The sequence below is a fragment of the Halictus rubicundus genome, chromosome 8 (genome assembly GCF_050948215.1).
Source record: "Halictus rubicundus isolate RS-2024b chromosome 8, iyHalRubi1_principal, whole genome shotgun sequence".
In the NCBI taxonomy this organism is placed as follows: domain Eukaryota; kingdom Metazoa; phylum Arthropoda; class Insecta; order Hymenoptera; family Halictidae; genus Halictus; species Halictus rubicundus.
The window spans coordinates 15,962,727-15,988,886 of NC_135156.1; the positions used below are offsets into that span (position 1 = coordinate 15,962,727).

At 39.7% G+C, this 26,160-nt stretch overlaps 5 protein-coding genes and 1 non-coding gene across 10 annotated transcripts; 3 read left to right on the forward strand and 3 right to left on the reverse strand.

Annotated features, from left to right (window-relative positions):
• Positions 1-3,301: 3,301 nt before the first annotated feature.
• On the reverse strand, positions 3,302-3,979 carry LOC143356673 (NADH dehydrogenase [ubiquinone] 1 alpha subcomplex subunit 1-like). Its single transcript, XM_076792560.1, has 3 exons — positions 3,774-3,979; positions 3,526-3,612; positions 3,302-3,406 (listed from the first exon to the last, which is right to left on the reverse strand). The coding sequence occupies exons 1-3, from the start codon at positions 3,873-3,875 to the stop codon at positions 3,380-3,382; spliced, it is 216 nt and encodes a 71-aa protein (XP_076648675.1). The 5' UTR covers positions 3,876-3,979; the 3' UTR covers positions 3,302-3,379.
• LOC143356672 (epidermal retinol dehydrogenase 2) lies at positions 3,946-6,108 on the forward strand. Of its 2 annotated transcripts, XM_076792559.1 has the most exons (7): positions 3,946-4,060; positions 4,778-4,931; positions 5,000-5,167; positions 5,240-5,389; positions 5,454-5,713; positions 5,781-5,906; positions 5,985-6,108. In XM_076792559.1, the coding sequence occupies exons 2-7, from the start codon at positions 4,788-4,790 to the stop codon at positions 6,049-6,051; spliced, it is 915 nt and encodes a 304-aa protein (XP_076648674.1). In that variant the 5' UTR covers positions 3,946-4,060; positions 4,778-4,787; the 3' UTR covers positions 6,052-6,108. The 2 variants fall into 2 exon arrangements, with proteins under 2 accessions (XP_076648674.1, XP_076648673.1); XM_076792558.1 differs by lacking the exon at positions 3,946-4,060 and having other exon boundaries at positions 4,128-4,931.
• A 443-nt stretch (positions 6,109-6,551) lies between these two features.
• Sym (symplekin scaffold protein) lies at positions 6,552-12,213 on the reverse strand. Of its 2 annotated transcripts, none has more exons than XM_076792555.1 (16): positions 11,880-12,213; positions 11,482-11,678; positions 11,153-11,386; positions 10,794-11,080; positions 10,495-10,724; positions 10,236-10,421; positions 9,716-10,158; positions 9,380-9,652; positions 9,111-9,294; positions 8,803-9,044; positions 8,561-8,739; positions 8,331-8,491; positions 8,112-8,247; positions 7,669-8,033; positions 7,499-7,576; positions 6,552-7,394 (listed from the first exon to the last, which is right to left on the reverse strand). In XM_076792555.1, exons 1-16 carry the CDS (start codon positions 11,931-11,933, stop codon positions 7,308-7,310), a joined length of 3,336 nt encoding a protein of 1,111 aa, XP_076648670.1. In that variant the 5' UTR covers positions 11,934-12,213; the 3' UTR covers positions 6,552-7,307. The 2 variants fall into 2 exon arrangements, with proteins under 2 accessions (XP_076648670.1, XP_076648669.1); XM_076792554.1 differs by having other exon boundaries at positions 6,552-7,415.
• A 685-nt stretch (positions 12,214-12,898) lies between these two features.
• On the forward strand, positions 12,899-15,719 carry LOC143356782 (ketohexokinase). The gene is made up of 3 exons (XM_076792748.1): positions 12,899-13,275; positions 13,921-14,517; positions 14,594-15,719. The coding sequence occupies exons 1-3, from the start codon at positions 13,133-13,135 to the stop codon at positions 14,988-14,990; spliced, it is 1,137 nt and encodes a 378-aa protein (XP_076648863.1). The 5' UTR covers positions 12,899-13,132; the 3' UTR covers positions 14,991-15,719.
• LOC143356783 (short-chain dehydrogenase/reductase family 16C member 6-like) lies at positions 15,299-21,866 on the reverse strand. Of its 3 annotated transcripts, none has more exons than XM_076792752.1 (8): positions 21,742-21,866; positions 18,190-18,349; positions 17,563-17,717; positions 17,134-17,311; positions 16,919-17,048; positions 16,721-16,847; positions 15,801-15,926; positions 15,299-15,737 (listed from the first exon to the last, which is right to left on the reverse strand). In XM_076792752.1, the coding sequence occupies exons 2-8, from the start codon at positions 18,328-18,330 to the stop codon at positions 15,668-15,670; spliced, it is 927 nt and encodes a 308-aa protein (XP_076648867.1). In that variant the 5' UTR covers positions 18,331-18,349; positions 21,742-21,866; the 3' UTR covers positions 15,299-15,667. The 3 variants fall into 3 exon arrangements, with proteins under 3 accessions (XP_076648867.1, XP_076648865.1, XP_076648866.1); XM_076792750.1 differs by lacking the exon at positions 21,742-21,866 and adding an exon at positions 19,572-19,714; XM_076792751.1 differs by lacking the exon at positions 21,742-21,866 and adding an exon at positions 18,444-19,010.
• Positions 21,867-25,899: 4,033 nt separating this feature from the next.
• Trnai-aau (transfer RNA isoleucine (anticodon AAU)) lies at positions 25,900-25,973 on the forward strand. The gene has a single exon. It is a non-coding gene; the product is annotated as a tRNA-Ile (tRNA).
• Positions 25,974-26,160: the final 187 nt, after the last annotated feature.

A 26,160-nucleotide genomic window follows, 5' to 3' on the forward strand; every position in this document is an offset into this window, starting at 1 on the left:
GCTCGCCGACAGTATTGTCGACGTTTTTTTTTTCACATTGTAACGTAAACGCTTTACTCTTTTTACATGTTCCTTTGAACATCGAACGTCGAGCGTTTCTTGCGAAATTGGCAATAGCAATTTCATTCATTACGGGCCGTCTTTGGTAATATAACCTATGATATTTTTGTAAGGTTACTATCTAAAGAAAGTTGTCGAGCTTCTTCCCATTCAGGAAGTTGTTCGACTTCTTTTCATTAAGATACTTGGTACAGTCTGGACACTGTAATGACTGGAATTTTATGCATTTATGACACAAAACGAGTAGGTGCAATTTGAGAGAGTGTGAAAGTTTAAAAGACTTCAGATGTATCGATATATTATTTTTACTACCAGAAAATTATTAGTGATAATTATGAATTTATATTTAGCTCCTGCGTCTTGTAATTGATGGATAAACTTTTTATTTGGCACAAACGTTCGGAGTCTGTTTATGACTGACGACTTGGTTGATAATTTATGTACACGTGTAGTGACTTATAAAACGCTATTGATTTGTGTTGTAACTGCACATCTAAGAGCGTCAAGTTATAAAATAAACCGTAAATTGTAGGAATTTTTTCAATTAATTGGATTCAAATTGACATTTGATTCGGGTGGCTATTCTGTTATACTTTAGATGTCTAACTGTCTATTAGATGTTAAGTGAAACTCGCTTGGCTTATCTGAAGATTATTTCGGGTGTTTGAATTAATTGACGATAGAGTTGCGAAATATTAATGTCTTTGAAGAGTTGATAGCGAAAACTTCTCGAATTAATTAACGATGAAGTTGCGATATGTTAATGTTTTATTGTTAAGATTCGTGGGTCAAGTCTTATTCGTTTTCTTCATCCTTCGACAGGGGGGGGGGGGCTGGGTCTACTTTGACCCAGAATATCAAAGCCATAATTTAAATATTCAGTTTCTGAGAAGTAAATTAAATGAATTGCTGTTAAATTAAGAACAAGAAAAAAATTAACACGTCTACAACAAATACCACCTAAAATATTTTAAAAAAGTGATATATCGAGCACAGTCCTAAACACCTTAAATTATATAGTAGCAAGAATCGTCCGCCATTCGAGGGTTAAAAGGGGGAACGAGGGTAACGGGAAATGAGTTTGTCCGCCATTTTCCCATAAGCAGCGCGTGGCGGTTAAATTTTTAAAATTTCGGACGTCACGATTGGTCGAAAGGGGTCTCGGGTATCGTCGAGCAGAGATGAATAGCAGAATCGATAAATTCTGCTCTCGTTCGACCGAATCTGGCGTACCGGTTCAGGAAACGTTTTAAGATCCGTTAAATCTCTGGAAGTATCTTGGACCCCTAAGTGCTTTTATCTAAGAAACAGAGATTAGTTTCTGCAACGAACAGTAATCAATGAATCAGTATTTCGAGCGATATCTTCTTTATTTTATATTTCGCAAGGTCGAATGAGCAATAATGCAATGACACATATTTACGACAGAATGTTGCCAATCATTTTATCTAGGAAGCACGAGTATTTGCGATACACTATCTAGCTCTTAACAAATTACTTCCACACGTAACAGTTAATTGCAACACGTCGATTAGTACCCTTTAGAGGACAAACACTTTTTTTAAAACAAAGACTTACATAAACGATATCTCGTATCAGTGGATCATGCTATTATACTGATGTAATATCATGTAATACAGAGTATTAACCCGAACAGGAAATTTTCAATTCGAGTCGTCGTTAGTGATTACTGAAAAAAATCCACGTAGCGACATACATTTTTTTTAGAAAACTTAATACTGAAAAATATAAACAAAATCCTTTACATGTGACCTAGTAAAACCTTCTTTGTACAGCATAATTAAAACGGAAAAAATTGTTTGAGGCTCGTGTGCGAAATATGGTCACGCGCCCGTTGAATTAACATGGTTTTGTATTCAAACGTCCCAGTGTCCCACTTGAGGCCACGTATCCCGCGCAAATAAAGATGAAACAAATTTTTTTGCAATTTTCACGTGGCGGTTTAATTAGTCCCGTGATAATCGCTATTAACTCTGTCTGCTTCTCTGTTTTCTTCTCTCTCTCTCTGTTTTTTTTATCATCGTTCCCAGTGAAAAATGCACGTACGTGTATACCTGTAACGCCCTTTGTATTCCCAGTTCAAAGGCCCGTCCCCTCGGCTGCCTATTGTTCGTTATCTCTGTCTGCTACGCATAGGGGGCGATCTTATATATTTTCGAGGGGTTCAGAACTATAATGGCGTGAAAACAAAGGACATCGACGTCCGGAACACCTGGAGCCTTTTTTCCCTTTAAAAGACTTTCGCGTGCCGCTTCCGAGTTTACCTGAGATGGTGAGAATTTTGGTGCTGCGTGGGTGTGCGCGCGCGCGCGCCTTATATTGGAAAACGGGGCCGAGGAAAATGATTAACGGAAATACTCTTCTCTCTCTCTCTCTCTCCTGCAAGGAAATACGAATTCCCGCGGATATTTCTTTTCTTCCTGTACCGTGCCCGTGCCCCGTCTGAGAACGAAGCGGACGTCCCGCTTTGTCCGGCTACCGGCACGAAATAACATTCCTTCTGACAGAACTACTTTGCAGTTATTAATTTTTCATTCGCCGAGGAGTTCTGTTTCGAATATCCGCGACCGGAACTGCGCGAACCCGCTCCTCGCCTGGACGTAACCCTCAAAGGACAATCTCATCGCAATAACAGATTATAAGATACGCGAAACACCCTTTGAAACGTCTGCGTTATTGTTCAGGCCAATTTATTCCTCCTAACAAGAAAATGTAACACTGGCGTTTACTCGGACGTGAAATGGTATTCATAGAACGTGGATGGATTTTTCTGAGACTACCTTATACCGCCGTGGAATCGCGTTTTTAAATATTCAAGAATTCATGAGACTCATAGCCTTTTTCAGGCAATGTAATTTATGTATTACAAACTATTAACCCTTAGCACTCGAATGGCGACTGCAAGGCGTCACTAAAAATTGCTGTATCATTATTCAATTTGTTTGTATTTAATAAATTACTAAACACTTCAGAATAGAACAAAATTTAGAAAAAAAAGTATATAGAAGGGAAATATTTTAGGTCGAAAGAAATGTTCCGTTTTGGAGTTGAAATAGCTTCGAGTGCAAAGGGTTAAATTAGGTTATAATCATTTGTAAGGAGAAAATGTATCTATACATCGTTTTGTTACAACTACAACAGAAAAGATACAGAGTAAACCTTAAAAAGAAATATATAACATAATATACAACAGGGCAGACTGAGAGATCATAACCAGGAGAACATTTTATAAATATGTATTTTATAAATTATTTACATTGGTTAGAATAATGCTAATACACCATTCGCTGAATTATACTTAGTTATCTGGGATGGTTTCCAGACCCTGCAAAATACCAATGGATGCATTAGAGAAACTCCTTCGGTAAAGACTAATCAAAAATTCAATGTCGTGCAAGCTCAAACAAATTTATCGTGACTGAATGCTGTACTAAAGTTACTTACTGCCCTTTTCCAAGGGACCCCATTTATATTAGTATCTCTCTCATTCATGTTCAAATCCCAATCGGATTCCATATATCTACGCATTGGCTGCAATGAAAAAATAAAGTTTAACCGCGAGGTAAAGTACGAGAAAAAAAAACTATTTATCAAGTAAGATAGAAACACAAATGAAACATTTTTAGGATTATTTGTTACGTGACATGCTAGGAGGTATAGGTTATGTTGCGCGCAGTTCGTGTAGTACTCACGATTCCAAATTGCCATTTTGCCGCATAATAAGCTAAATGTTGGGGAACCGCGCTTGCAACTGCGATTATAGCTACACTTGGAAGTATTTCGAACCACCACATTCTGAAGAAAGTTGTTTTTAATGTAACCCTGTCGATTACAGCTCCAAAATGTCCCCTATCCGCGTGTACTGTGGGTACACTAAAAGCGTAAACGCGCGCTTGCGTTTACCGTCTTTTAAATTACTATGTACTTCATTTAGAAATATTGAAGCTGAACGATAACGTTGTGAATACATTCTACAAATGTACGATATAATAGAACGATGGCACGTTGGTTTCAAATGTGTATATGTATACAACTGAGATTAAACCGTTTTTAATACATTTATTAGTTAGCTACGAATTAAACGGTACATCTCTTTTCGAAATTCCATTATTAGTATTCGAAATTTCAATGTTTCGTTTGAATGACCTTCAGTTTGATCAGTTACCGATTTATAGCGAATGTTTGTGTACCATAATCGACATTCAGTTAGAAGTTTCTGAACGGTATGCGTGATAACGCGTTTGGTATCAGATTTTTGTGAAATCTTCATTTATACATTTCGATTCTCGTTACGAAAAATTCGACTGACAATGCGATACAAATTTTGGATAAAGTTATCTTCGTAACGACACGACACATTATCGTAGAGCTCAAAACGATAATTGATTCAAGATATATACATACATACATTTCGATTAAGTGGAGGTCCCCTTTTCGTGTTTGATTAATTCAAATTATTTTTATACACTGTTGAGCTTGTGCATCATTTCAATTATATTTTCAAGAAGATGGTACGTATATCGCACAAGTGTTTGTATTCGACAGAAGAAAGCAGTATTCGGTGATTACGAATGCTTGAACTTAACGTTTTATCAGATCCACGTCATAATATCAGAGATCAGATTTCACCTAGATTAGTATATTTTTTAATGAAATGCTCATTCATTTTTCAGGACGGTCTGTGGCAAAGTTTCAGACTACCAAACATGTTACTCAAAGTATATTCTCTCAGTATCCTGACGCTGGATCTTATAGTACTTTTTTTTAAGATCTGTTTTGAAATTTTTATTGCACTATACAGAACATTGAAGCCTGTACCGCTGAAAAGTCTGCATAAAGAAGTTGTGATGGTAAGAGACCTATTCGAACTAGTCTGCAAATTATACGCATAAATTGTAAACCATTTTACTTATTCTAGGTTGTTGGTGCTGGACGTGGGATAGGCAAAGAACTGGCGCTTCGTTTAAGTAAATTGGGTGCCAAAGTTGCTTGCGTAGACGCTGATATAGCAAGTTGTAATGTCACAGTAGCAACAGCAGTAGGTGTAGCAAAATCATATTACTGTAGTATCATTGACGAGGAAGAGGCAAGTTTATTATAAATAACATTCGAATATGAGGTAAATTATTATAATAATGAAATTAAACATCAATTACAGGTGGCTCAAACTGTAAATAAAATTCAACATGAATTAGGTAATATTACAATGCTCTTTCATTGTTGTGGTATACCAAGTCCTAGATCTTTGCTTGAAGATCAACCTGATGTAAGGGAGATAATCGACGTGACAGTTCTTAGCCATTTTTGGGTAACTATATCTTACTTCAATGCACGTGTAATAATTTGTAAATTTAAACCATGCATATTTTTAGTTGTCGAACAAAGTTCTACCTCAAATGAAACAAGCCGGCAGGGGTCATATAGTACTTCTGTCTTCTGTGGCTGGTTTATCGGTTGCTGCTAGAGGAGGCAGCAGAGTTACAACAGCTACTGCACAGTTTGCTGTTCAAGGATTCGCTGAATCACTCCGTACTGAATTAAGACATTCTCATAATCAGAACATCGCAGTTACCTTAGTCCATATTTATCCATTTATTATAGGAATAGAAGCGGCTAGCGATATTCGTTTTAGGTATGATTTCGTATTGATGAAAACAGCCATCTTACAAAACAATCATACTTTTTTACTTTTCGTATAGAATACCGAGCTTTTTCGGCACGATACCTGCCAAGGAAGCAGCCAAGAAAATTTTGGAGGGAGTTCGTCGAAATTATGAGGAATTCAGCATACCTGTGTATTTGCTGTATTTGAGACACATCTGCAGGTAAATATACACATGATATATAATCAATTATGTTCTTATATTATTATCTTGCATGCACCTAACATTTCTTATTTCCAGAATTCTTCCGAAAAAGGCATCGTTCATGCTGCGCGAATTACTAGATACCGGAGTTGATTTTGTATAACGTTCTGTTGATTTTGCATGGCAGGGAAATTTAGGCAAGACATTTTAGATTTATATATAACAAAGCAAATTTTATTTGTTTTTGTTTTTACATCGTTCGATTTTCGTTACATTACTTACGAATAATGTAAAGTTTAGTAACTTCTGTTTCGTAATTCAGTATCGTATACGAGAGTATTTATTTACATGTAATGAAGACACATGTGGATTAATTACGAGTCGATAGAGCAGCTCACTAATTAGTGCAGGAACAAACACACACACACACACAATGTATAAAACATTATAAACGCACATGGCACTTAACATTTTGGTATAAATCAGAAACTATAAAATAGTCGTCATACTTACTGTTTGAGACTGACATCTGTAAAATGTAATGTAGCTCTAAGTTAATCGTAAGCAATTTACATGTACACAACGTAAATCACATATATTTTGTGCAACAGATAGAAAACGTTTTCACACTCTGTATCGAAAGAATGGTCTATGTACACGGTATTGCGACAATTCAACGTGACAAAATATTTATTTTTTTTGTTCGATATATAGTGTACTTTGGATTGCGCGTCCAGTACTGTGTACAAAATATGTACAAATTTGTAATTTCTTAAGAACATCTGCATTTTTTCTAACAATATTTTATATATTTCATGAAAGTATTAATAAATATATTTTTACAAGTATAAATTTTCGGTTATTAGCAATCTTGATTGATCCCTGTTGAAATGAAAAATAAAAGCAAATTATGTTTATACAAAAATTAATGGCGCTCGCAAAGCCAAAGAATAATCTTCGATTCAATTAATTTTGATATGTAATGAATAGACTGCGGATGTTTATGCAAATACAGGAGTTAAATAAAGATTACTATGTTGAAAATAATATATTCATGTTGTCAAATTCTTTTAATCTTTCTACTGTTTTAAGTTTCACCTATTCATTTTTGTGATAAATGCATAAAATCCGCAGTCTCGTAATGAAGAATATACTATACCGTGAAATCATATGTATGCAAGAACAAGATACCTATGTGTAAACATTGAACCATGATGATCTATTTACAAAACCAAGAAAAGAACTGTAAATGCGAGAGTTATGTACATTCTGCGAGCGAGCCAAAGAATACGTGAATCTAACGTTTTAGATATATCACGGTCTATAAATAAAAATATTTCTGATTTACAGTGTGAACTCGTTAAAGTTGGGACAATCTGTCGATGATGATTCAGATCCCAACACTGGAATAAGTTTATGCTAATCTAAACCAGGTGGTGCTGGTTCTGAAACATCAGTTTCCATTGATTCTGGTTTTTGTTCGATCGGATAATCACCGGGTGGTGCCTGCAAGAAATTCGAGGAATACTGTTTGGATCAGTTCATATATTTATTTTGTTTTTACGATAATATAAAGATTCAATTCTTTATATACAAGCATTTTTACTCACAATATCAAATTCATCATGCATGTCACAAGGCGATTTACCCTGAATGACGTCCATTATCGATTGTGGAATGTGCGCTTTCTATAAAACAGTAATTCAAATATTTCTTTACATAAATAGACAGGTCGACTTTTATGATCGATAAAATATGGAATACTTAAAAATAAAATTACCTGGTTCTCGGCAAAGGCTTCAACGTGCGCTAACAATGGAGCGCGCAAATTACTGGCCATCTTTAACGCTTCGGCCAACTGCGTTGGAGGAAGCTGCAAAATGACAGCGAAACTTTGTGGTTGCGTTCGTTCGCAGCACTTGACAAAACCTTCCCAAACCTTGGGCTGCTTCCAAACTTGTTTGAGAATCAATCGCTGAAGTATGTTCATAACGAACCCGCTTAATCTTGGGTACAGTGCTAAACTTTGTATCACTGTGCGCATTAATAATGTTGGTAGCGGTGTCATCTCCATCAAGTGTTGCATGACAACGGCCACCGTTTCCTGCGTGTACACTTGCTTCTCTGCGAAGCAGAGCGAAGTTGCTGGAAAACAATATCGTCAAAGAAATGTTGCATCGAAAACCGTTGTTCTCTAACAATCAACAGTGAACAGCATCACACCTTTTATAATTGTTTTTAATTCTGCTTTACTTGGATCTATATTATGCAGGGCTATTAATAATTCAGCAGGTGTAATGGGGGACGTATGAGGCACACCACTATCATTATTATGCGTTCCTAGTAACCTGTTGAACACCTGTGAAAGGATCACCGAATCATTAGCATTCGATCTTGAGTTAAATTTGCATATGCAAGTCCAGCTATGAACGCAACGGCTACCTCTTTGACAACAAAGGGATTTAATTTGATTAGTTTTGGAAGGGCGCCTATAACTTCTTTCTTTGTCAAACCGTTTAACACCGGTATCAGGAATCGGACATCGGAGACCCTGGTCTGATAAAGTTCTCTCACCCTTGAGACCAATTCTGCACTCGGTGCAGCTAAATGTAAAATAATAGATTAAAATATTGCAAAATTGATGCATTACGTGGAATTATTAAGTTACATACACTTCTCTGTAAGAATATGGATAATCCTCGTAACCAGCGTCTCTGCTCCTTTCGGACAATTCTCAACTAAAGCCAGTAGCTGTGGACTGCCCATTCCTAGAGACCTCACTGGTCCTTCGACTAATCGCAGAACCATGCGCTTCACATCTGCGCTCATCGAAGTGTAAACTCTCGCCAACCTAAAAACAGTTAAAAGAGTGTTTAACAAAAATTCACAGTTCAATCTATTATTTATCACTCACTCGTGGATCAAATCTTGATGCTCGCTCAGCAATGCAAGATACAATCCCAGACACGCTCTTGTAGTCGACTCTGTCCAAAGTGTTTCTACTTGAGGTCTACCTCGATCCTGTCCAAACACTATTTCCGGTGGGGTGTGAAGTCGTAAGAAACCCAAATAAAGAACTGCATACTCCTCTATAAGTTTGCTCAACTCAGGACGGCTATATAGCTCGCAGACTAATTGTATCGCAGCTTCCCTTATCTAAATGTAAATGGAAGATTAAGAGGTTGAAACTGTTTCAAACAGTGTTCTATAAAGATTGCTTACAGTGTTGTTCTCGTGTCCAGTATGGCACAATAGAACATTCAAAAAGACTAATTGCTTCGTAGGTCTACGGATAACCATTTCCTTCAGCAACTGCAACGGCGCCAGTCCTCTGGTCTCATCGGAGGACACCATTTTTAAGGCCTCCACGGCATCTTCCGTAATTAGGGGAGCTTCCAGATATAGCCTACTCTCAAATAAGCACACAATCAAAATTATTTACTGACGAAAGCGAAGATGTCTCAACAAATATTAATCAATGCATTTGTTACCTATTTAACAACGTATCCCGATCTTTCCCTTGAACTAGATCAATCGCCGACACTAAAGTGCACAACAGGAAGTTGTACGCCTGATGCGGCGCTTCTTGAGGCTTCGAGCATAGTGTGGTCCTTCTTTGGAAACCTTGAAGTAATGCATACTCTTCGTACAACCAGCCTAAAGCTAAATCTAAACGATTTCTCATGTCGTCAGTGATGTACCGTAGCACAGCCTCCTTAATGTAGGGATTAAACGTTGCGGCTAAAGTTGTTAAAATCTTGGACCTAACACGAAATAATAGTAATTAAATTCCAGTATATAAATATTTTTTAACAAAATTGATTTACCGTATGGCTGCAACGCCACTGAATACGGCTGTTTTCTCGGACGAGAGGATCCTGTTAACCGCCATTAGTAACATTTTCTCTTTCACTTCTTTCGATAATGGTTTCGTGACTTCGGACAACTTCAAAGCTTTTAGACGGTTTCTCGCTTTAGCCAGCGACTTTTCGTGAGCCTCCAGAGAAGCTTTTGCTTCTTTCTCTTTCTCCCGGTCTTTTTCACGCTTTCTTTCACGCTTCGCCTCTGCTACGCTGATAGTGGGATTCTTTATCAGATCCTCCATAACCGCATCTTCGTCCTTAGCTTCTTTCTTCTTTTTCGCTTTCACTTGCTTGATCTGCACGGCTAACAACTTAGCGATTGTTTGCCGCTGAATGCTGATGTCGGTTGTCGAGGTTGGCTGATATTCTCTTTGGAAGATCGTTGTCATCGTGTCTGGTACCCAGGCCTGCGAATATGATATATTTTCACAGAGACGACTCTAAAGTAATGATTAATGATCTTTACAAGAGAAACCTTTTTTACCATGCTATTCATTACTAAATCTGTAGCGATCTCTACACTTAATCTGTCAGAAATAAAACTCTCTGAAAGCTCTAATAACTCCGGTAATTTCGGTGGTGGTACAGGGGTGGGAACAACTTCCGGTTCATCCGGTATTAAGGGAGTTTCAACTTTAACGCGTTTCGCAGCAGAAGCAGCAGCCGCTTCCTAGAAATTATATACATTACTAACGAATAAATTCTCGATTGCCACTCCTGATTCGTGTTAATAACGGATTTACTTGTTGTCGCTTCTTCATGCGCCGGATGTCCTCCGGTTTCGGATAAGACTTGATTATTTCTTGTTCTTTCGCTCCCAATTGAGTCAATTGTTTAGCTATAGTAGGCGCGAATTCTATACTAGCAGGGTGCTTCATTAGACCTAATAAAGTTAATTTTAGTTGCTTCTGTACACTAGTTACTTGAGAATCCGATAATGTTGGAGGTAAGTCGTTTTGCAGTCTTTGCAGAGCTGTAAATTGAACGTGTTAGTCACAAGGTCTATACAAGGAAATACCTATTGTCTATGCAGTATAGGTACCTTGTATTACTCCGGGCATAAACTGGGGCCTTGTTTTAGCAATGAATGCCAAAGAGCCCATACACGTCATTAAATTAACGCTGCTAACGTGAGGAGATCCGTGAAATTTAATCAACAAATCCATCACGTCGTTAGCTTCCTCTTCTAGCTTTCGTCTACGGGCTATCTTTAAAGTTAATGGAATATCTTCTAAAGAAAAGTCGTCTGGCTTCTTCGGGGAATCTGGATCTGGGTATGTTTGTATTAAAACAACACCCTCGAGAAACTTGACAGCTTGTGTTCTAATACTGAAATATAAAACAAGTTAGTAATTGAAACTGACCAAGCGGATTGAAAGAATAATAAGAAAATCACTTTACCCATCGTTGTCACTATCTATCATATTTATAATTTGTATTTTAAGAGCACTGAGTTGACCCCAAGCTACTTCCATTTCTGGAGTAACTGTAGTGGCAACAGATATCCATTTCAATGCCGATCTCAGTATTCTACCACTGGCTCTCAGAGCTCTTTTAGCCACAGCCGACGAATCGTCAGAAACTAGCCTTAAAAGTATTTGAACTACACGTGGAATTACTTCTGGTTGCTTTACCCTGCAAATTAGACAATCATACAGTCAATAGATACTAAATGATAAGACCAATGATTATGATGCCATATATAATGCATTTTTTAATAAAAAAACTACCCTGCTTCTTCTATGAAGCCTGTCACTGTTTTTCTAACTTCTGCATTTCTATCTAAAGAGAATTGCAAGGCCTCGTCCAAGTATAACGGAAGCAACTGCGGTTCCTTGTTTATTAAGATTTCTTGGACCTTGCATAAATTTGAGACTTTCACATCTTCCGCTGGACTCAAGGAGGCCTCGTTTAACCATTCGACTATCTGCAATTGTTAATGAAAAATAAACAACTTTGATATTTTTAAGTAACTTTTCGTATACAACTTGCTGAGTAGAGAAACGCAAACATTATTTCTAATAAGTAAATCGAACATTTTGAAGGCGATCATTACAAATTCATAAAATGTATGCATTGATTGTTGGTGTATACATAAAAAGCATCTCTTAGAGGTTATGACACTGACCAAATCACCCGGTCCCTTTTCCGACTCCGATCGTCTATGTAATCGAGGATCCATATTATATTTCTATATAAACACGTCAAAATGAAACGTGTACAAATATTATCGAAAAAAAAGCTGTCGGACGATTCGTGTGCCGCAGCTCCGGTACGCTATACCGCTTACACGTATGTATCGCATATGTTTAGGCCTATTTTGGAGAATAAGAATTTCTCCTATAATAAAACAAAAGCCTGCGTTATCTTTACGATAGTTTTTTCAATATTCTGTTCGGAATTCTAAGTCAACAAACTATAAAAGTTGTCTCGATATCCGACAATATCGTTTCGGTTGCCATTTTTACCATAGACATAGTCTGCCAGTCTGGCAGTCTGTCGCCGAGCGCTACAGGGTGTCCCAAAAATGTTGTACTTCTTTGAAAGGGGTGATTCCTGAGATCATTTGAAGTAACTTTTCCTTTGCTGAAATATTCTTCGTGACTTTGTTAAGAAGCTATTAACGAAAAACACGGACCAATCAGAATACGGTCCTGCTGAACTCGTCCGCTGCAGCCGCGCTCTGATTGGTCCCTGTTTTTCTTCAATGAACCCTTACCAGAGAGGTATCCTCTCTGCGCTTACAAACAAAGGAAAAAGTTGTACACTTCAAATGACCTTAGGAATCAACCCTTCCAGAGAAGTACGACATTTTTAGGACACCCTGTATAACCGTTTCGCGTCCGAGAAGCGGGAAATTGAATTTCGTTTCGTCAATTTCAAGTTTTAGACCGCGATTAATCCGTAAAAACGCAAAACAACGTCCGCCGCAAACGATTTTACGTAACGCTGCTCTTGCAATATTGGCAGATCAAAAATTGTACTGGAATCAAGCATTTTTTTATTGTATAATTTTGTGATTGTTGATGTCTCACAAGGTACACTACATTGTTTAAGCTACAAAGTAGTGTCTTATTGCTCGCGATGTCACCTGTTTGTGGTTCAGCTGTCATCCTATTTTTAATGAGGTTCATTATCGTTATTTTTGGAGTTATCGATGTTGCTCTATGCGATGTGTCAAAGGTCGAGTAGATCCGATAGCCGTTTAGACGTAATCTAACCGATAACGGGGGAATGTTGTATAAACGATACGACAGACCGCAGGGTTCGCATTATCGGTATATAAAATTTTGTTTGGTGTGTATATGCTGATTAGTTAGGATCCGTCGTCTGCCCGGCAGAAACCTGATGCGATTTTAGTGCCTCGAGACAACAACCGACATGATTTCAAGTTTCTATGAGAAAATTGTTGGAATGTCCTCTGCTGCGGTGCCGAACCAACAAAAGGTTCTCTGCATCGGGTTAACTTGTTTAGACATCGTCCAAACCTGCAGGCAATACCCCGCGGAGGATTCTGATCAAAGGTGAGATTTTTCATCCGTGTGCGATTGCGCATTATCATCTTTCGCCTCTTATTTCCGTTCATCAGCTGACACTTGAAAATGACATTTACCTCTATTTTCGGATGATTTGAGTTCATGAACGTATTAGAAATTTGGGGTCAACTGATATTCGTGACAAATTCAGAGAGAATTACCGTTCCAATAAATACAATTTAACAACTGGACCTGTCTCCTCTCTGAGCCAAAGTAAAACTAAAATTGTAAGTACCCATTAACCCCTTGCCATACTAAATATTGAAATAATTCAATAGAAGATGGTCATGAAACAAATAAAAGTAAATAGTAACATGTATAAAATTAATCTAATCAAAATTGCGAGATCATGAAGGTCACACGTGTGTGACAGTGGTAATGAATGTGCTAATGAAGACATATACATTGTATACAAGTGTTCTGTTTCTTCTAGGGAGTTATTAGAGGCGAATATGTTCTGATCATTGTAGTCGTGAACAAAATCATATCCGGCAAGGGGTTAAAGAGATTTAGAGTACATTTTAGTGTAATCATTATCATAATGCATAATGTATGTAGAATAATATTCAAGAATATGGTACTATTGGAAAACTTTCTAGATTCAGCTTATTCTTCTTGTTTCCCATGCTTCAGATCTGTGGAATACAGATGGCAAAGAGGAGGCAATGCGTCCAACACATGCACAGTCCTTTCTCTGTTGGGAAGCCCATGCGAGTTCTTTGGTACCTTGAGCACGGATGAGCATATTAATTTTCTGCAGAACGACATGAGAAAGTACAACATCGACTTCTCTCACTGCCCCATGGTGCAAGGAATAGGCTGTCCAACATCTACGGTTATTCTGAGCCAGAGTACCGGTTCGCGCACAATTTTACATCACAATCCCTGCATGCCCGAATTGACGCTGAAGAATTTTGAGCAGTTGCATCTGCAAGACTACAGTTGGATTCATTTCGAAGGCAGAAACTTGGCCGAAGTATTGTCCATGATGCAGTGTGTAGAAAATTATAATGACATGTTGAGTTGCTTTCAAGATTCCACGGATAAAGAAAGGGATTGGAACCTGATGCCGATCACAGTTAGCGTGGAGCTGGAATGCCCCAGGCAGGAATTGTTAGATTTACTGCCATATGTTGACATGGCATTTATATCTAAGGATTTTGCTCAAAGTAGGGGGTACGATAATATGAGTGAGACACTGAAAAATATTAGCGACGATGCTAAATCTGGGTAAGTGGTAAAGATCAAGAGCTACGTATAAATTACACGCAATGTAAAAATATTTGATTGATTTTATATTTTCTAGGGCAACTTTGATCTGTGCTTGGGGAGATCGAGGTGCTATGGCAAGGACTCCCGATAACATCACAGTGCAATCTCCTGCTTTCTCGCCACACAAAGTTGTGGACACCTTGGGTGCCGGTGATACGTTCAATGCAGCGGTGCTGCACTATTTAAACAAAGCGAAATTAGATTATGTTAAGAAGAGAATGTCCGAATCGATTGAATCGAATGACGACTACAAGCAGAACATCAAAAGGAATTATAACATAGAGAGCACAGAATGGAGCCGTACTGAATTTATTACGCAAAGTGTTTTACAAGCGGCTGTGAGTTTCGGTTGTCGAGTGGCCGGCGCTAAGGTTGGCTTGATAGGTTACAGCAGACTGGACGAGATGTTTAAAAACGCGTTGGACAGCTAGTCAGAACGATACACCGAGTGATATGTAAATATTTTAAGACTACAATTTGTACCTATTTTTACGGAATTTTATACAAGCATTAACTGTTCTCCGATGCTTATCTAATCTTCAATACGATCAATCTAATCTTATCTAAAAATATGGCTTCAGTAATCCTTGATGTTTATCTTAGGTAGAACAATCCGCTATCTCGAGCAGATTAAGATAAAATAAATTATTGGTGTTGTTACACGTGTTTGCATGTTAATCGGTCGTTCGAAGAATGCGGATTACAACCAAGAGAAAGAGAAACAAAGAAACGACAACACTTCAGTAAATACAAGTTTCTTTCTTGCACATCAAGAAATACTTTCTTCAGTTTTACACATATTATGCATAACTCCTTACGAAATACCAACAACAAGTTAGAGAGAAAATTATAACCGTGTTCGAAGATAATGGTGAACTGTGAAGGGAATATTCCAAGGAGTTCCATTCCCTAATCGATAACTTATCCGCATGTTTATGGACAGAATTATTGTGCACACAATGATACCAGAAAACCGTTCAGATATGTAAATAGTTCGATTTTTTTTTCATTATTTGTTTTGTGTTTAATAGTTCACAAGCGTTGGCGTGGATCGACGACAAGACTTCTTCTTTGTCGTTTGTTAGGATAGTTGTCCCAGGAACATTTGTTAGCTATCCGCCTCGACGCCCGAAGCGAGGAAGTCTATCACGCCAACCAAACCCGTTTCAGGGAGGCATCTGGAAGAAACAGACCGTGTCGATTCATCGAAGATCACTACCGAACCGCCGTCTTAAGCTCACCTTAAGAAACAGTTGACATAGATCCAGAACGCGGGAATGGATATTTCTCGGATGTTCCGCCTCTGCGCCTTAACTATTTCAACAACTGCCTCTTTCGGTGAAACCAGTGCCATGAGGCTCGGGAACCTGAATAAAAAGTGCATCGTGTATCGATCGCTCCGCTGGAAATCATTTCACGCACATTCCATCCGGACCAGAGCTCTTACTTCAACTCAGATACCCACTCAATTTCAGTATACTTGGTGAACATTTATACAGAAACTTTACGTTTTAGTAATCACGAATGAAAGCTCTGGTAACGAGTCGAATATCCGATTAGCAAGAGCTCTAATTCGAACGGCGTACAGGCCGCTCGATTCCCAACAGAATTAATTACAATCTCTATCTCGTTGCGTAATGCTTTTCATTTTAATCGCGTCGTTTCTAAAAAAAAATTTTATCAACATTATTCCAGACCTCGGGTCTATTTTATTGATTTTTTAGGACCTTCTGGTTGCTTTATCGCTTCTGAACACCAGTTTTACGGAGCAATAAAAGTGACAATTTCACATCACTGTATCAAAATAACGAGAATGTGTCTATCAAAATTTTTAGTTATTTTCTTTTTTATGATATAAACTTAGTAAACCTAGTGTTAAACAGTATTGAGTTTTTGCGGACGACGATTCTTTAAAATATTAGAAACATTTTTCACACTGTTTGGGAATAGAGAAGCGCGTAGCCTGGCTACATTTAATAGCTGATTGATTCGTCTTAGAAAGTACGCCCACCTCTGGTCCAATAATCGAGCCTGCATGCGAACACACGTTATGCGATTAACTCTAAGCAATTGTTCGAACGTAAGGCACAGTTAGGCGAGATCGGAGGATCTCTAACTGTACTTTAACAGATGCAAGGTTCCAATAGAAATAGGGTCCTACCTGATCCTTGGATTTTTGCAGAGCCCTGTGTCCACCATGTACGGATAGATGGTGGTGAATTTGATTTTTGAAGGGTTGTCCTTGGGGCTCGAGGAACGAATCTCCTCGTGCAGACTCTCCATCAACCCTGCGTTTAACAGAAGAACCAGGCTCAGATGATGAAAGATATTCGGTGGTAAATAAACAAAAATTTCTCACCTCTCACAGCGAATTTCGAGGCACAGTATGGCACCAGGTTCGCCAAACCGACGATTCCGGCCATCGACGACAAGGCAACGACATGCCCATGGTTCTTTTCGATCATGGAAGGCAGGAAAGCTTGCAGAGTCTGTAGACAAACGAAGAAGATACGAACGAATGAAAAGGACCCGTGGATGTTTTGGCTATAGAGACCCCGAAGAAGCCAAGTTTACCCAGAGGTGTGCTAACACGTTGATGTTGAATATTCGCTCGATTTCTTCCTGAGAGTGGTCCATAAACGTACGGCAAGGCATGATGCCGGCGTTATTAATTAGGATCGTAACATCACCTACTTCCTCCTTGACCTTCTGTGCCACTTTGAGCACCTCATCTCTTTTCGATACGTCGCACCTGACACAGGAAAATATTTTTGCATTAAGTTTGGAACACAAGCAAGCTCGGTGTAAAGTATAGGCACTTCCTTGTTAGAACACTAACATTATAGCTCACTACAGACTAACTAAAAGTCATGATAAAAAAAGCTATGATTAAATGAAGTCGATGCATTAGCTTCTCTAAATGTTATTAGCTTCTCTAAACTAGTTCCTATTAATTTACATATGTTGATTCTTCTACTATCAAACAAAAAACCAAATACGAACTTGTAGCCGTAGGCCTTAGTCCCGCCCATCTGCTTAATTTCCTCCACGGTCTCATTATTTCCTTGTTCGTTCAGATCCCAGCATATAACTGTTGCTCCCAACGATGCATATTTCAATGCTAATTCCTTGCCAATCCCGTGTCCCGCACCCGTCACCTATGCGGAGGGGATTTGATTAGCGTATGGTCGTATCCGTCAATCTCAAGACCGCTTATGTAAATGAGGTAAGCAAAAAGTTTTACAAGAAATATTTGATACTTCATTAGAATCGACAGTTGCTTTGCCAGATGATTAAAATTGATTCCATTGTACTCCAATTATAATAATAATCATCATTATTATCGTACTCAAACTATAATAATAATTATTATTATTATCATAATTGGAGTACGATGAAACTAATCCATTGATATCCTCAAATTCTTCTAAATTGCACCTAATCATTTCTGTCATAAATGCATAAAATTCGCAGTTTAGTCACGTTTGAAGAAGGTATTTCGTTGGACCACCCTGTAGGTACAAAATGGAGAAGATTACTATGAGAAAGATAAATCCCTACAGCTTCTCCGTGGAGTGCAACAATTTTTAACTTCTGCATATTTTGTAGGAAATGTTAATGGCTAAATACCAGAACAGTTTCTCCAGCGACGCTCTTCTCCTCGACGGGCACAAACAGTCTGTAGATCCCTTCTCCAACATAGTAGAAGACCTTCAGGAGTATCATGAAGATGTCGACGGCGATCAACGCCCCTCCGTAAGCCTTCACCATGTTTTCTCGGAGTGTTCCCCTGTAACACGAAAATCCCAGGTCCGCTGATGAAAAGGACCGGTCTCTCTGTCTCGTCCAGCAATGAACTCGTTTTATCAAAGCAAAGTACGAACTTCATGACTCGCGGCTACCCGAATCGGTTCCCCTCGGAATCTTCCGGTGTATTGGAGTTGGCAAACACGGCACACCAGTCGAACGCGATTATATAAAATCCCCGGTGCACCGAGCCAACCTTCAATTTCACCGTTTACGAAATGCGTCGCACGGGGATTGACGCGGAAGCACACAGAAATTCGATTTTGCCTTTCGGATGCGCGTATACGTCGTACTCGCGGCGAGCCGGTATTTCAAAGCCGATCGAACGGATCCCGGATACACCGCATCGTTCGTACAAGAAACAACGCTATTACACGATTTATGGTCTGCCGGGGGATTCCAGTCTGTAAATAAACGTCCCCTCAATATAAGTCTTGTTTACAGTTTTGTTTACGAGCCGCTCCTTTATATAAGACAAGATAAGGCGATGCGTTTTGCGAAATTGAAACACGAGCTTCGACGAACGATTCGAGTTTCTACTTTATCTTGAGTTCAAGCAGACCTCGAACGAGAACGATATAACTGAACGCGATTGTTGATACAAGTCTCGCAGAGCCCGGGCACTTCAGGAGTTGCGGAGCGTCTGGAGCGACTGGCTCTGAAGCGTTTGACACAACAACGATCCGATTGATCGCCGGCTGCGTCGTCGACTAAAACTTGCGATCAATCCTTCTGTCTGCGTGACGAGCGGAAAACGATTTTAATCCGGCAAGCACACAGTTCTTACGTCGTTACATAAATATCGTTCTCGAACCCCCCACCCCACCTCCCTCGGTCGTAAATTGTCGCGATCGAAGAAAGATGCGTAAAAAACACTAAATGAGCCTCAAGGCGATGCTCGTTAAGAACCGGCGCGCGGAATACCGAACGCGAAGAAGAAATCGGGATCGCTGTTCATGAACTGTAAAAAATCTGTCGCCATTAATTCACGGCACACTTGCGGCTTGTTCTCGCGATTATTAAATGGACTACACACTGTGCTCGATGATCAACGGCCACATTTTGTTTACGCGAAGCAACATAAACATGAACTGTGTCGTACACCGAAGGTTAACGCTTTTCTAATGAGAAAGTTTCTATGATGAGAACGTTGAAAGGCACTAGATCCTGTCGAGGATAAAAACGATACTGAAAGAAAGCCTCACCGAGTCAGCGTGGATCGATCAGACACAAAATCGGAGAGAACTGACGAACCGTTTCCGTTCGTCTTCGACTCGCGACTGAACCGCCCGCTTATAATGCCGCTCTGACGAACACGGACAGGAATGTTCATGCCGCTCGTCTATAGGATGATTCAGAATATCGGCTGGAATAGCAACGGGGTGGGTGGTAGCTGTCGCGTGTCGATTTTGCCGGGAAATTGTCGTCAAAGTGGGGTCGCCTGGGTGCAGACCACCGCTGAGAAAATTGTGTATACCTTGCCGGCGCTGGTTCAGTGGCCGAAGACACTAGAAACCAGACTTTACGTTAGTCGAGGACAAAAAACACGCTTCAGAACTGGTTGGGTTATCGCCACTGTAGGAAACACCGTCTTAGCTAAACGACCCTTGGCTCCAAACAACCAGATCGCCGGAGTCACCTTGAATTCGGACGCTATTGAATCTACTGACTCGCATATTTTGTTTGGACACTACTTCGAACCAGAAAATTTCTTCAAATTGAGCGACTCGGGCCTTCTTAGGACGTTTCAAGAAGCTGTACATGAAATTTTGAAGAATTTGATATCGTCCGAACGACCTGATACTGTATTTGTATTCGGATACTCTTCAACCTTGTGCGAAGGACGATTTTTGAAAATATTGAGAATGTTTTCCTCACAGAACTGGGTTGTTAAATAATGGGAAAAGGATGAATTCATGCTGGTCTTTCGTTATGTAGTAACGCTCGCAAGATGGATGCTTTCAAGTATTCTGTGGAATCATTTTTGAAAATTTATTATTGAACCTTCTTCTTGGGGATTAATATTGATTTTTGATTTAGATAGTACGTTTGTAACTCTGAGCCCTGGATCAAAATAGACCCAAGTCGACATCTCTGCATTGGTCCTGAAACGGTTAGAACGGAACAACTTCTTCAAGACTGATCCGGACGATTTGAATTTTCTCGAGTGCTTGGAAGAATTATTTTCCTAAACGATCCATTAAAGATAATTTCTGAAACGATTATAATTGCTCGGACCCGAGGTGAAGATACCAAAGGTCACGTCCGAGAAGTTTTTCCTCCTGTTTCTCTAATTAAAAACACGATTTGCATACAAGTTGTTTTCGCACGTTATGCAGTCGACCCTGCTACCGAAAGAAAGTTAAACCCGTTCCGTTCGTCTTCGAAGAAGTATGGTGAAGAGCGAAGCATGTGGTTTATCTCTCTTCTTTAAAATCGACACCACCCACCAACTGGAAACATCCAAACAACATTATCATTCAGACAATGCATACGCACAATCGGACTAGTCATTCTCGACCTTCGGCTTAGTCACGAAATCCTGATTTCCTCGACTAATTCGAGCAAATCTGGTCACGGGTTCACTCGGGGTTTATCAGCGTGTGGACTCGGTTATCGCGAGAAAGGCGCGGAGAGCGCGCGACACAGTTTTATTATCTCGAGAATATTCGACGAGCTAATTTCTCTCTGTCGATCGCGATGATTTCACGGTTATTTCGAGGAACTCGCGAGGAAGTTAGCATCGATAATCTGCTGTTGCGGCCGTCGAAAAGCCAGGCTTTCGAGACAGAGAAAGAAATAAAAAGACTTCTGCCCCCGACCTTCGCGAGTCTTCCTACAGCTACGAATTCTCGATACGAACAAGACACCGTTCTCCACCGGACGAGGAGCGAGATGATAACTTTCGGAGCAGATAAGCTGGTCCAGCAAAAACGCGATAACGTCCTAGCTGGGTAGAAAGAGTGGGAACTTTTCGTTTCGAGAATACAGGAGGCACGCACGCTCTCTTCACTTTCGCCGTCCTGGCAACAGCATCTCTCGCGCGAAACTGCGTGCACTTCTTCCTTCCTTGCACGAGCGGGCCTCTCGCGACGATATATACCGGCTTTTATACGTCGCTTACACAATCACTTTCGTTTCGCGATGCACGCCTCGTACCCGGCCCGACCGCGTTTTACCCGTAAAACGGGTCCACGGCCGGTTCTCCCTCGAATATCGGTCATCCGCGCCGCGCGCTGACTCTCGCCGATCTCGCCTTTTCGAAATTCCGTCCGTTTTCTCGGACCCCAGAAAATCTGGTAAAATTTCACCGGTGTTCGGCTCGATGGCTACCGCTAATTTCGCAGAGACCGCCTCTTCTCGCGTCGTACTTACGCCAGTTTTGCCGCGATAACGTTGCTCGGTATCAGCTGCGAAATCGTGTCGGGCCACCGCGGTGAGATGTTCACGACTAAGCGATCGTGCGCCCGGTGATAATATAAATATGCTCGCAGAGGGAGAGCCTGCCGGCGATAAAAAGTACTCGAACTCGAACAGGAGTTTCATTGGACACATAGCCGCGACCCGATCTCTCTTGATCGGGTCGGATCCGACCGATCGATCATCCGTGCGGCGTTTTGATGCTGCGAACAATGTACCTACGAGCAATAGATCTCGAGCGAGCAGCAGGATCGTTTTCGATTTTCCACGATGAAAATGGAATTCGCGCGACTATAGCCGGCCATGGGTCAATGCACCAATTGATCGATCCTCCCATACGTAGGCCGTCGGGTGAAATTTTAATTTCACGTGGCCACGATCGTTGTGTGAGAGACACGGGTGTAATGCGCGTCGGAGAACCTCTGAGCGTATTTTAAGAAGCACAAACACACGCGCACGTGAACTGAAAAGTCGCCGTTCTTGGGAAGCGTAACGCGCGTTTTGCCTCGTAGTCCTCGCATAGCGTTCTCCTCTACAAGTCGGACCGATTAGAACCTCTTTCGAGTAATTGGCCCGTGGAACGGAGACACGGTCCCTTTGTGATCCATGACGATTCGCGGTGACGTTAATTGCAACCTCGGAGGACGATTTCGTGCGACAAATGTGCGCAGAGATCGAAATTGTCGAGGTTTCACCCTCGCAACGAGGTTGCTGTTCACGATCTCATGATCCATTCGTATCTAATTCTTTGAGATCAACATTAGTTTATTATTAAATTTATTTATTTACAAAAGAAAATTTTGCAGTTAAAAGTGTTGCATCCACGAATAAACGGTTGCATCTTTCGACAATAAATTTATTATGCAGAATCGGAGTCGATGCATATTATTATTATTATCTTAATCAGACTGCGGATTTTATGCATTTATGACAAAAATGGGTAAGCACAATTTAAAAAAGATTTGAGGGCACCAGCGTATTGGTTTTAGCTGACTAAAATAATTAAAAGAAGAAGGAAATTTTTATTTCGCTCCTGTGTCTTGCAATCGATGCAAATATTTTTTATTTTGCAGAAAGATCCGTAATCTGTTAATCAGAAACGTATCATTAAATCGTACTCGCATTCCTCGTCTGTAGGCAGAGATTTAAAAAGAACGATTCAAAATGTCGTGAGATCTCAATCGTTCCGTAGATAGATTATTCTAATATTCTCTTTCTTCTGCTGCTAACTGCAACAACAGAAGTCGTTGGCGTTAAATAGCACCGGAAGTGTAGGGCGTAGAAAATACATATGTCGCGGCTTCGGGGGGTGAATCTATCCCGTTGAATCGTCGGACATTCGTGGAAAGAACTGTCCGCAAAACTTGTTTATAATAATTGGACTGCCGATTTTTATGCAATTTCCAACGTTTATAGATAAATTTTCAAAAAGTGGAATGAAATAAAATCCTATTTTTAACGGGAACAGCCTTTGCAGATCCGTAACAAATAAAAATCGTACTAAATTCTCTTGAATTTTATATTATAGCATTTTTTGAAAATTTCCATAAGCCATAAATGCATATAGATCCGCAGTCTAATAATAACGAATATTTTTAGTAAATTTTTTTAAATCACACTTTTAAAAGTAACTAATTTTATATTATTCGGTATTGACACATTTATGCAAGAATTTCGAAACCATTTAAAAGGAGAAAAGATTTTATATTTCTATAATGTCCCTTCTACTTTTTTTATTTATTGCTTCTACATCTATACTTATGTTTTAGTAACGAACAACATTTTATTATATAATCGAACTCTATGAACCGACGAATCCTAAAATCCTGCAATTCTGTAATTTTCCACAGTTTTTTGATATAGTTAAATATAGCTGTATCATATATCACTTACGTGCAATTATTCCATGTACGTCGCATGCCTCCGATAAACACTAATTATTGTAGTGCGCAGATACCGATTTAACTCGTTGTTTCGCCGATGACCGTGAACGGAAACTAAAATGAACGAACAAAAAAAAAAAAACCGACGCCGGAAGAACTTCCGCGTCGGTTGAACTTTTCCCTCGATGCATTCTTCATCGTTCTTCATCGTTCCGCGCTCCAGGGGAGGTTCGTGAACCCTATATCGATCTCACTATTCCTAGAGACGATGAGGAACGGTCAATGGACTGTCTTTTGCATGCAACAGCCGGTCTAACAATAGTTCGTGGCTCGAAACGCTCTTCCTGGCGAGCCTGGCATCTTGGAAGCCGTTTCTTCGACTTCCGTTCTTCGATTCGACGTCCGCGTTGTATGTATCGCCTGCAATCGTGATTTTCTAATTTGAAAACATGCTAATCGTTGCATATGCTGCTCGCGCGTCAGCCATTTACGTAAATCCCGACAACTTTGAATAAATCCTCCAAGAGGCTGGCATAAAAAGGACCTGCGACGATCGCGAGATACTCGTTCCACCATTTCTAATGCAACGAGGAATAATAATGCGCGAAACGTAGGGCAATTAACGCCTCGTTCGCTGACATTTTGCGCACTTCGATTACGCGCGGTCAGGCGCGAGGATGTTGCCCGAGGAGCTAAACGCTTCAACCATCGTAGATCATGCGAGCGATTCGCGTGGGTGGCAATAAACGCTCCCGGCCGCTCCAAATGCAACACGGACTCATTCTCGAATTATTCGCTCGCGTCATTCTGTTTACGGACTTTTCGCGCAGCCATTGCGAACCGTACGTGCTGGCTGGCAAACATAATTTGAGCATACGTTCCAGAAACAAAGTATACCGGCTCGAGTACTAGGCTCCGAAGAAAATGCGAAAATTTTTGCAAAAAGAAAAGACATTGGCACGTAAGAATCCATGTGGCAATAAACACGCAACGTCGATGCGAATGTCCATGTAACATCGGTCAGAAGTTATCACTATAGCAAGCAGATTATAGCGAAAATTCGTGTGACGCCGAAAAATAAATTTGTGTTGTCATTTTATGGAAATTGTTCGTTTACTAATTCATCCAGCAACAAATTGACTATTATCTACGTTTAATTAAATTAAAAATAACTTTTCTTAAAAGTCGGCAGGCTTAGTGTTAATCACATTTGTCGACAAACATATTTCCATACGCTTAAAGTTTACAGCATTATATTTACAATTCAAGAGTTGCTTATAAATGCAGCATGTACGTGGGGTGTTGGAAGGAAATTTAATCTTGAAGAAAAATTCGATATCGGTGTTGTTTTTTAACGATTAGCAATCGGAAGTTGATTGATCCACTTGATTATGCATGCTGCTCTTGACGGATCGAAGAAATCTTTAATCGTTGATAAAGATCGAAAATAAACCTAGAATTATATTTTCGTCATTATCTACGGTCGACACCCTGTATAAGAAAATTACGATGCATATTGTACTCATTATCAGGAGTCGTTTTTATACTTTGAACTTTGACAGCGCTAACCAACGAAGCAACAATGATTCAAGCATATACCTCATAAGTTAATGAGCACGGACGTCGTAAACTGTAAACGAATGCAGGCTTATCGGCACACATTTCAAAAGATACTGAAGATTAGATACGACTGCAATCTCGAACAAGAGTTATAAACAAAAGATTACAATTAGAGCATAGCACATAAGAGAGACACATGGGAGCGACCTGATACATAAATTCACAATTTGCAGTAAATGTAAATCACCGATTGTACATACATCTCCCCCACTCTATACAGTGTTCGACTACAGGTTAAAATTTAAGGGGTGAATCTCCATGACAATATAGGATGAAAATGAAGAATAAAAATATTGCGATTTGGGCTTCACTTTTTAGTTATTAACAATTAAAAATCGGCAAACCGACCAACAGAGGTGTACGTTGCGTACGTCATAGAGGAGCGCGACAGTCACAAGTGACAGATCTCTTTTATAACCATAATTACCTAATTGTTGGTCTTCATTAAATGTGTATTAAAAGAAAAAGTTGATCAGAGCGTTTTGCTAATAACGCCAAGATCGCGGGTTCAATTCCCTCAAGGGCCAAGTTATTTTTGCATACAATTTTTACTTATGTGGAAGCTTAATCGTTCGCAGAAAAGAGTGCATAAATCATAAAATATCAACTTGGCCCATTAGCTCAGTTGGTTAGAGCGTCGTGCTAATAACGCGAAGGTCGTGGGTTCGATCCCCCCATGGGCCAAATTTTTTTCAATCATCAAACACCAATTTTTTAAATTGTTTTTTATGTTTTTAATTGAAACATCACTACCTTACTCTCGCATTATTTTTGCAGCATCGCTTACAGTATAAACATTAAAACATTATTAAAATGGGATTTAACAATCTCGTTGCTGATGCTTCAGTTGTGTAATAACCTGTAATAGTTG

Coding starts and splice junctions, on each gene's coding strand:
- LOC143356673 (XM_076792560.1), bottom strand. CDS start 3,875: ATGTGGTGGTTCGAAATACTTCCAAGTGTAGCTATAATCGCAGTTGCA. Junction 3,613..3,773: donor CAAAATGGCAATTTGGAATC/GTGAGTACTACA, acceptor TTTTCATTGCAG/CCAATGCGTAGATATATGGA. Junction 3,407..3,525: donor GGGTCCCTTGGAAAAGGGCA/GTAAGTAACTTT, acceptor GGTATTTTGCAG/GGTCTGGAAACCATCCCAGA.
- LOC143356672 (XM_076792558.1), top strand. CDS start 4,653: ATGCTTGAACTTAACGTTTTATCAGATCCACGTCATAATATCAGAGAT. Junction 5,390..5,453: donor CAGTTCTTAGCCATTTTTGG/GTAACTATATCT, acceptor GCATATTTTTAG/TTGTCGAACAAAGTTCTACC. Junction 5,907..5,984: donor TATTTGAGACACATCTGCAG/GTAAATATACAC, acceptor TCTTATTTCCAG/AATTCTTCCGAAAAAGGCAT.
- Sym (XM_076792554.1), bottom strand. CDS start 11,933: ATGGATCCTCGATTACATAGACGATCGGAGTCGGAAAAGGGACCGGGT. Junction 9,295..9,379: donor CGGGATACGTTGTTAAATAG/GTAACAAATGCA, acceptor ATTTGAGAGTAG/GCTATATCTGGAAGCTCCCC. Junction 8,740..8,802: donor CATCAAGATTTGATCCACGA/GTGAGTGATAAA, acceptor AACTGTTTTTAG/GTTGGCGAGAGTTTACACTT.
- LOC143356782 (XM_076792748.1), top strand. CDS start 13,133: ATGATTTCAAGTTTCTATGAGAAAATTGTTGGAATGTCCTCTGCTGCG. Junction 13,276..13,920: donor GCGGAGGATTCTGATCAAAG/GTGAGATTTTTC, acceptor CCCATGCTTCAG/ATCTGTGGAATACAGATGGC. Junction 14,518..14,593: donor AGCGACGATGCTAAATCTGG/GTAAGTGGTAAA, acceptor TATATTTTCTAG/GGCAACTTTGATCTGTGCTT.
- LOC143356783 (XM_076792750.1), bottom strand. CDS start 19,699: ATGAACATTCCTGTCCGTGTTCGTCAGAGCGGCATTATAAGCGGGCGG. Junction 17,718..18,189: donor TCGCTGGAGAAACTGTTCTG/GTATTTAGCCAT, acceptor CCCTCCGCATAG/GTGACGGGTGCGGGACACGG. Junction 15,738..15,800: donor TATGTCAACTGTTTCTTAAG/GTGAGCTTAAGA, acceptor TGTTTCTTCCAG/ATGCCTCCCTGAAACGGGTT.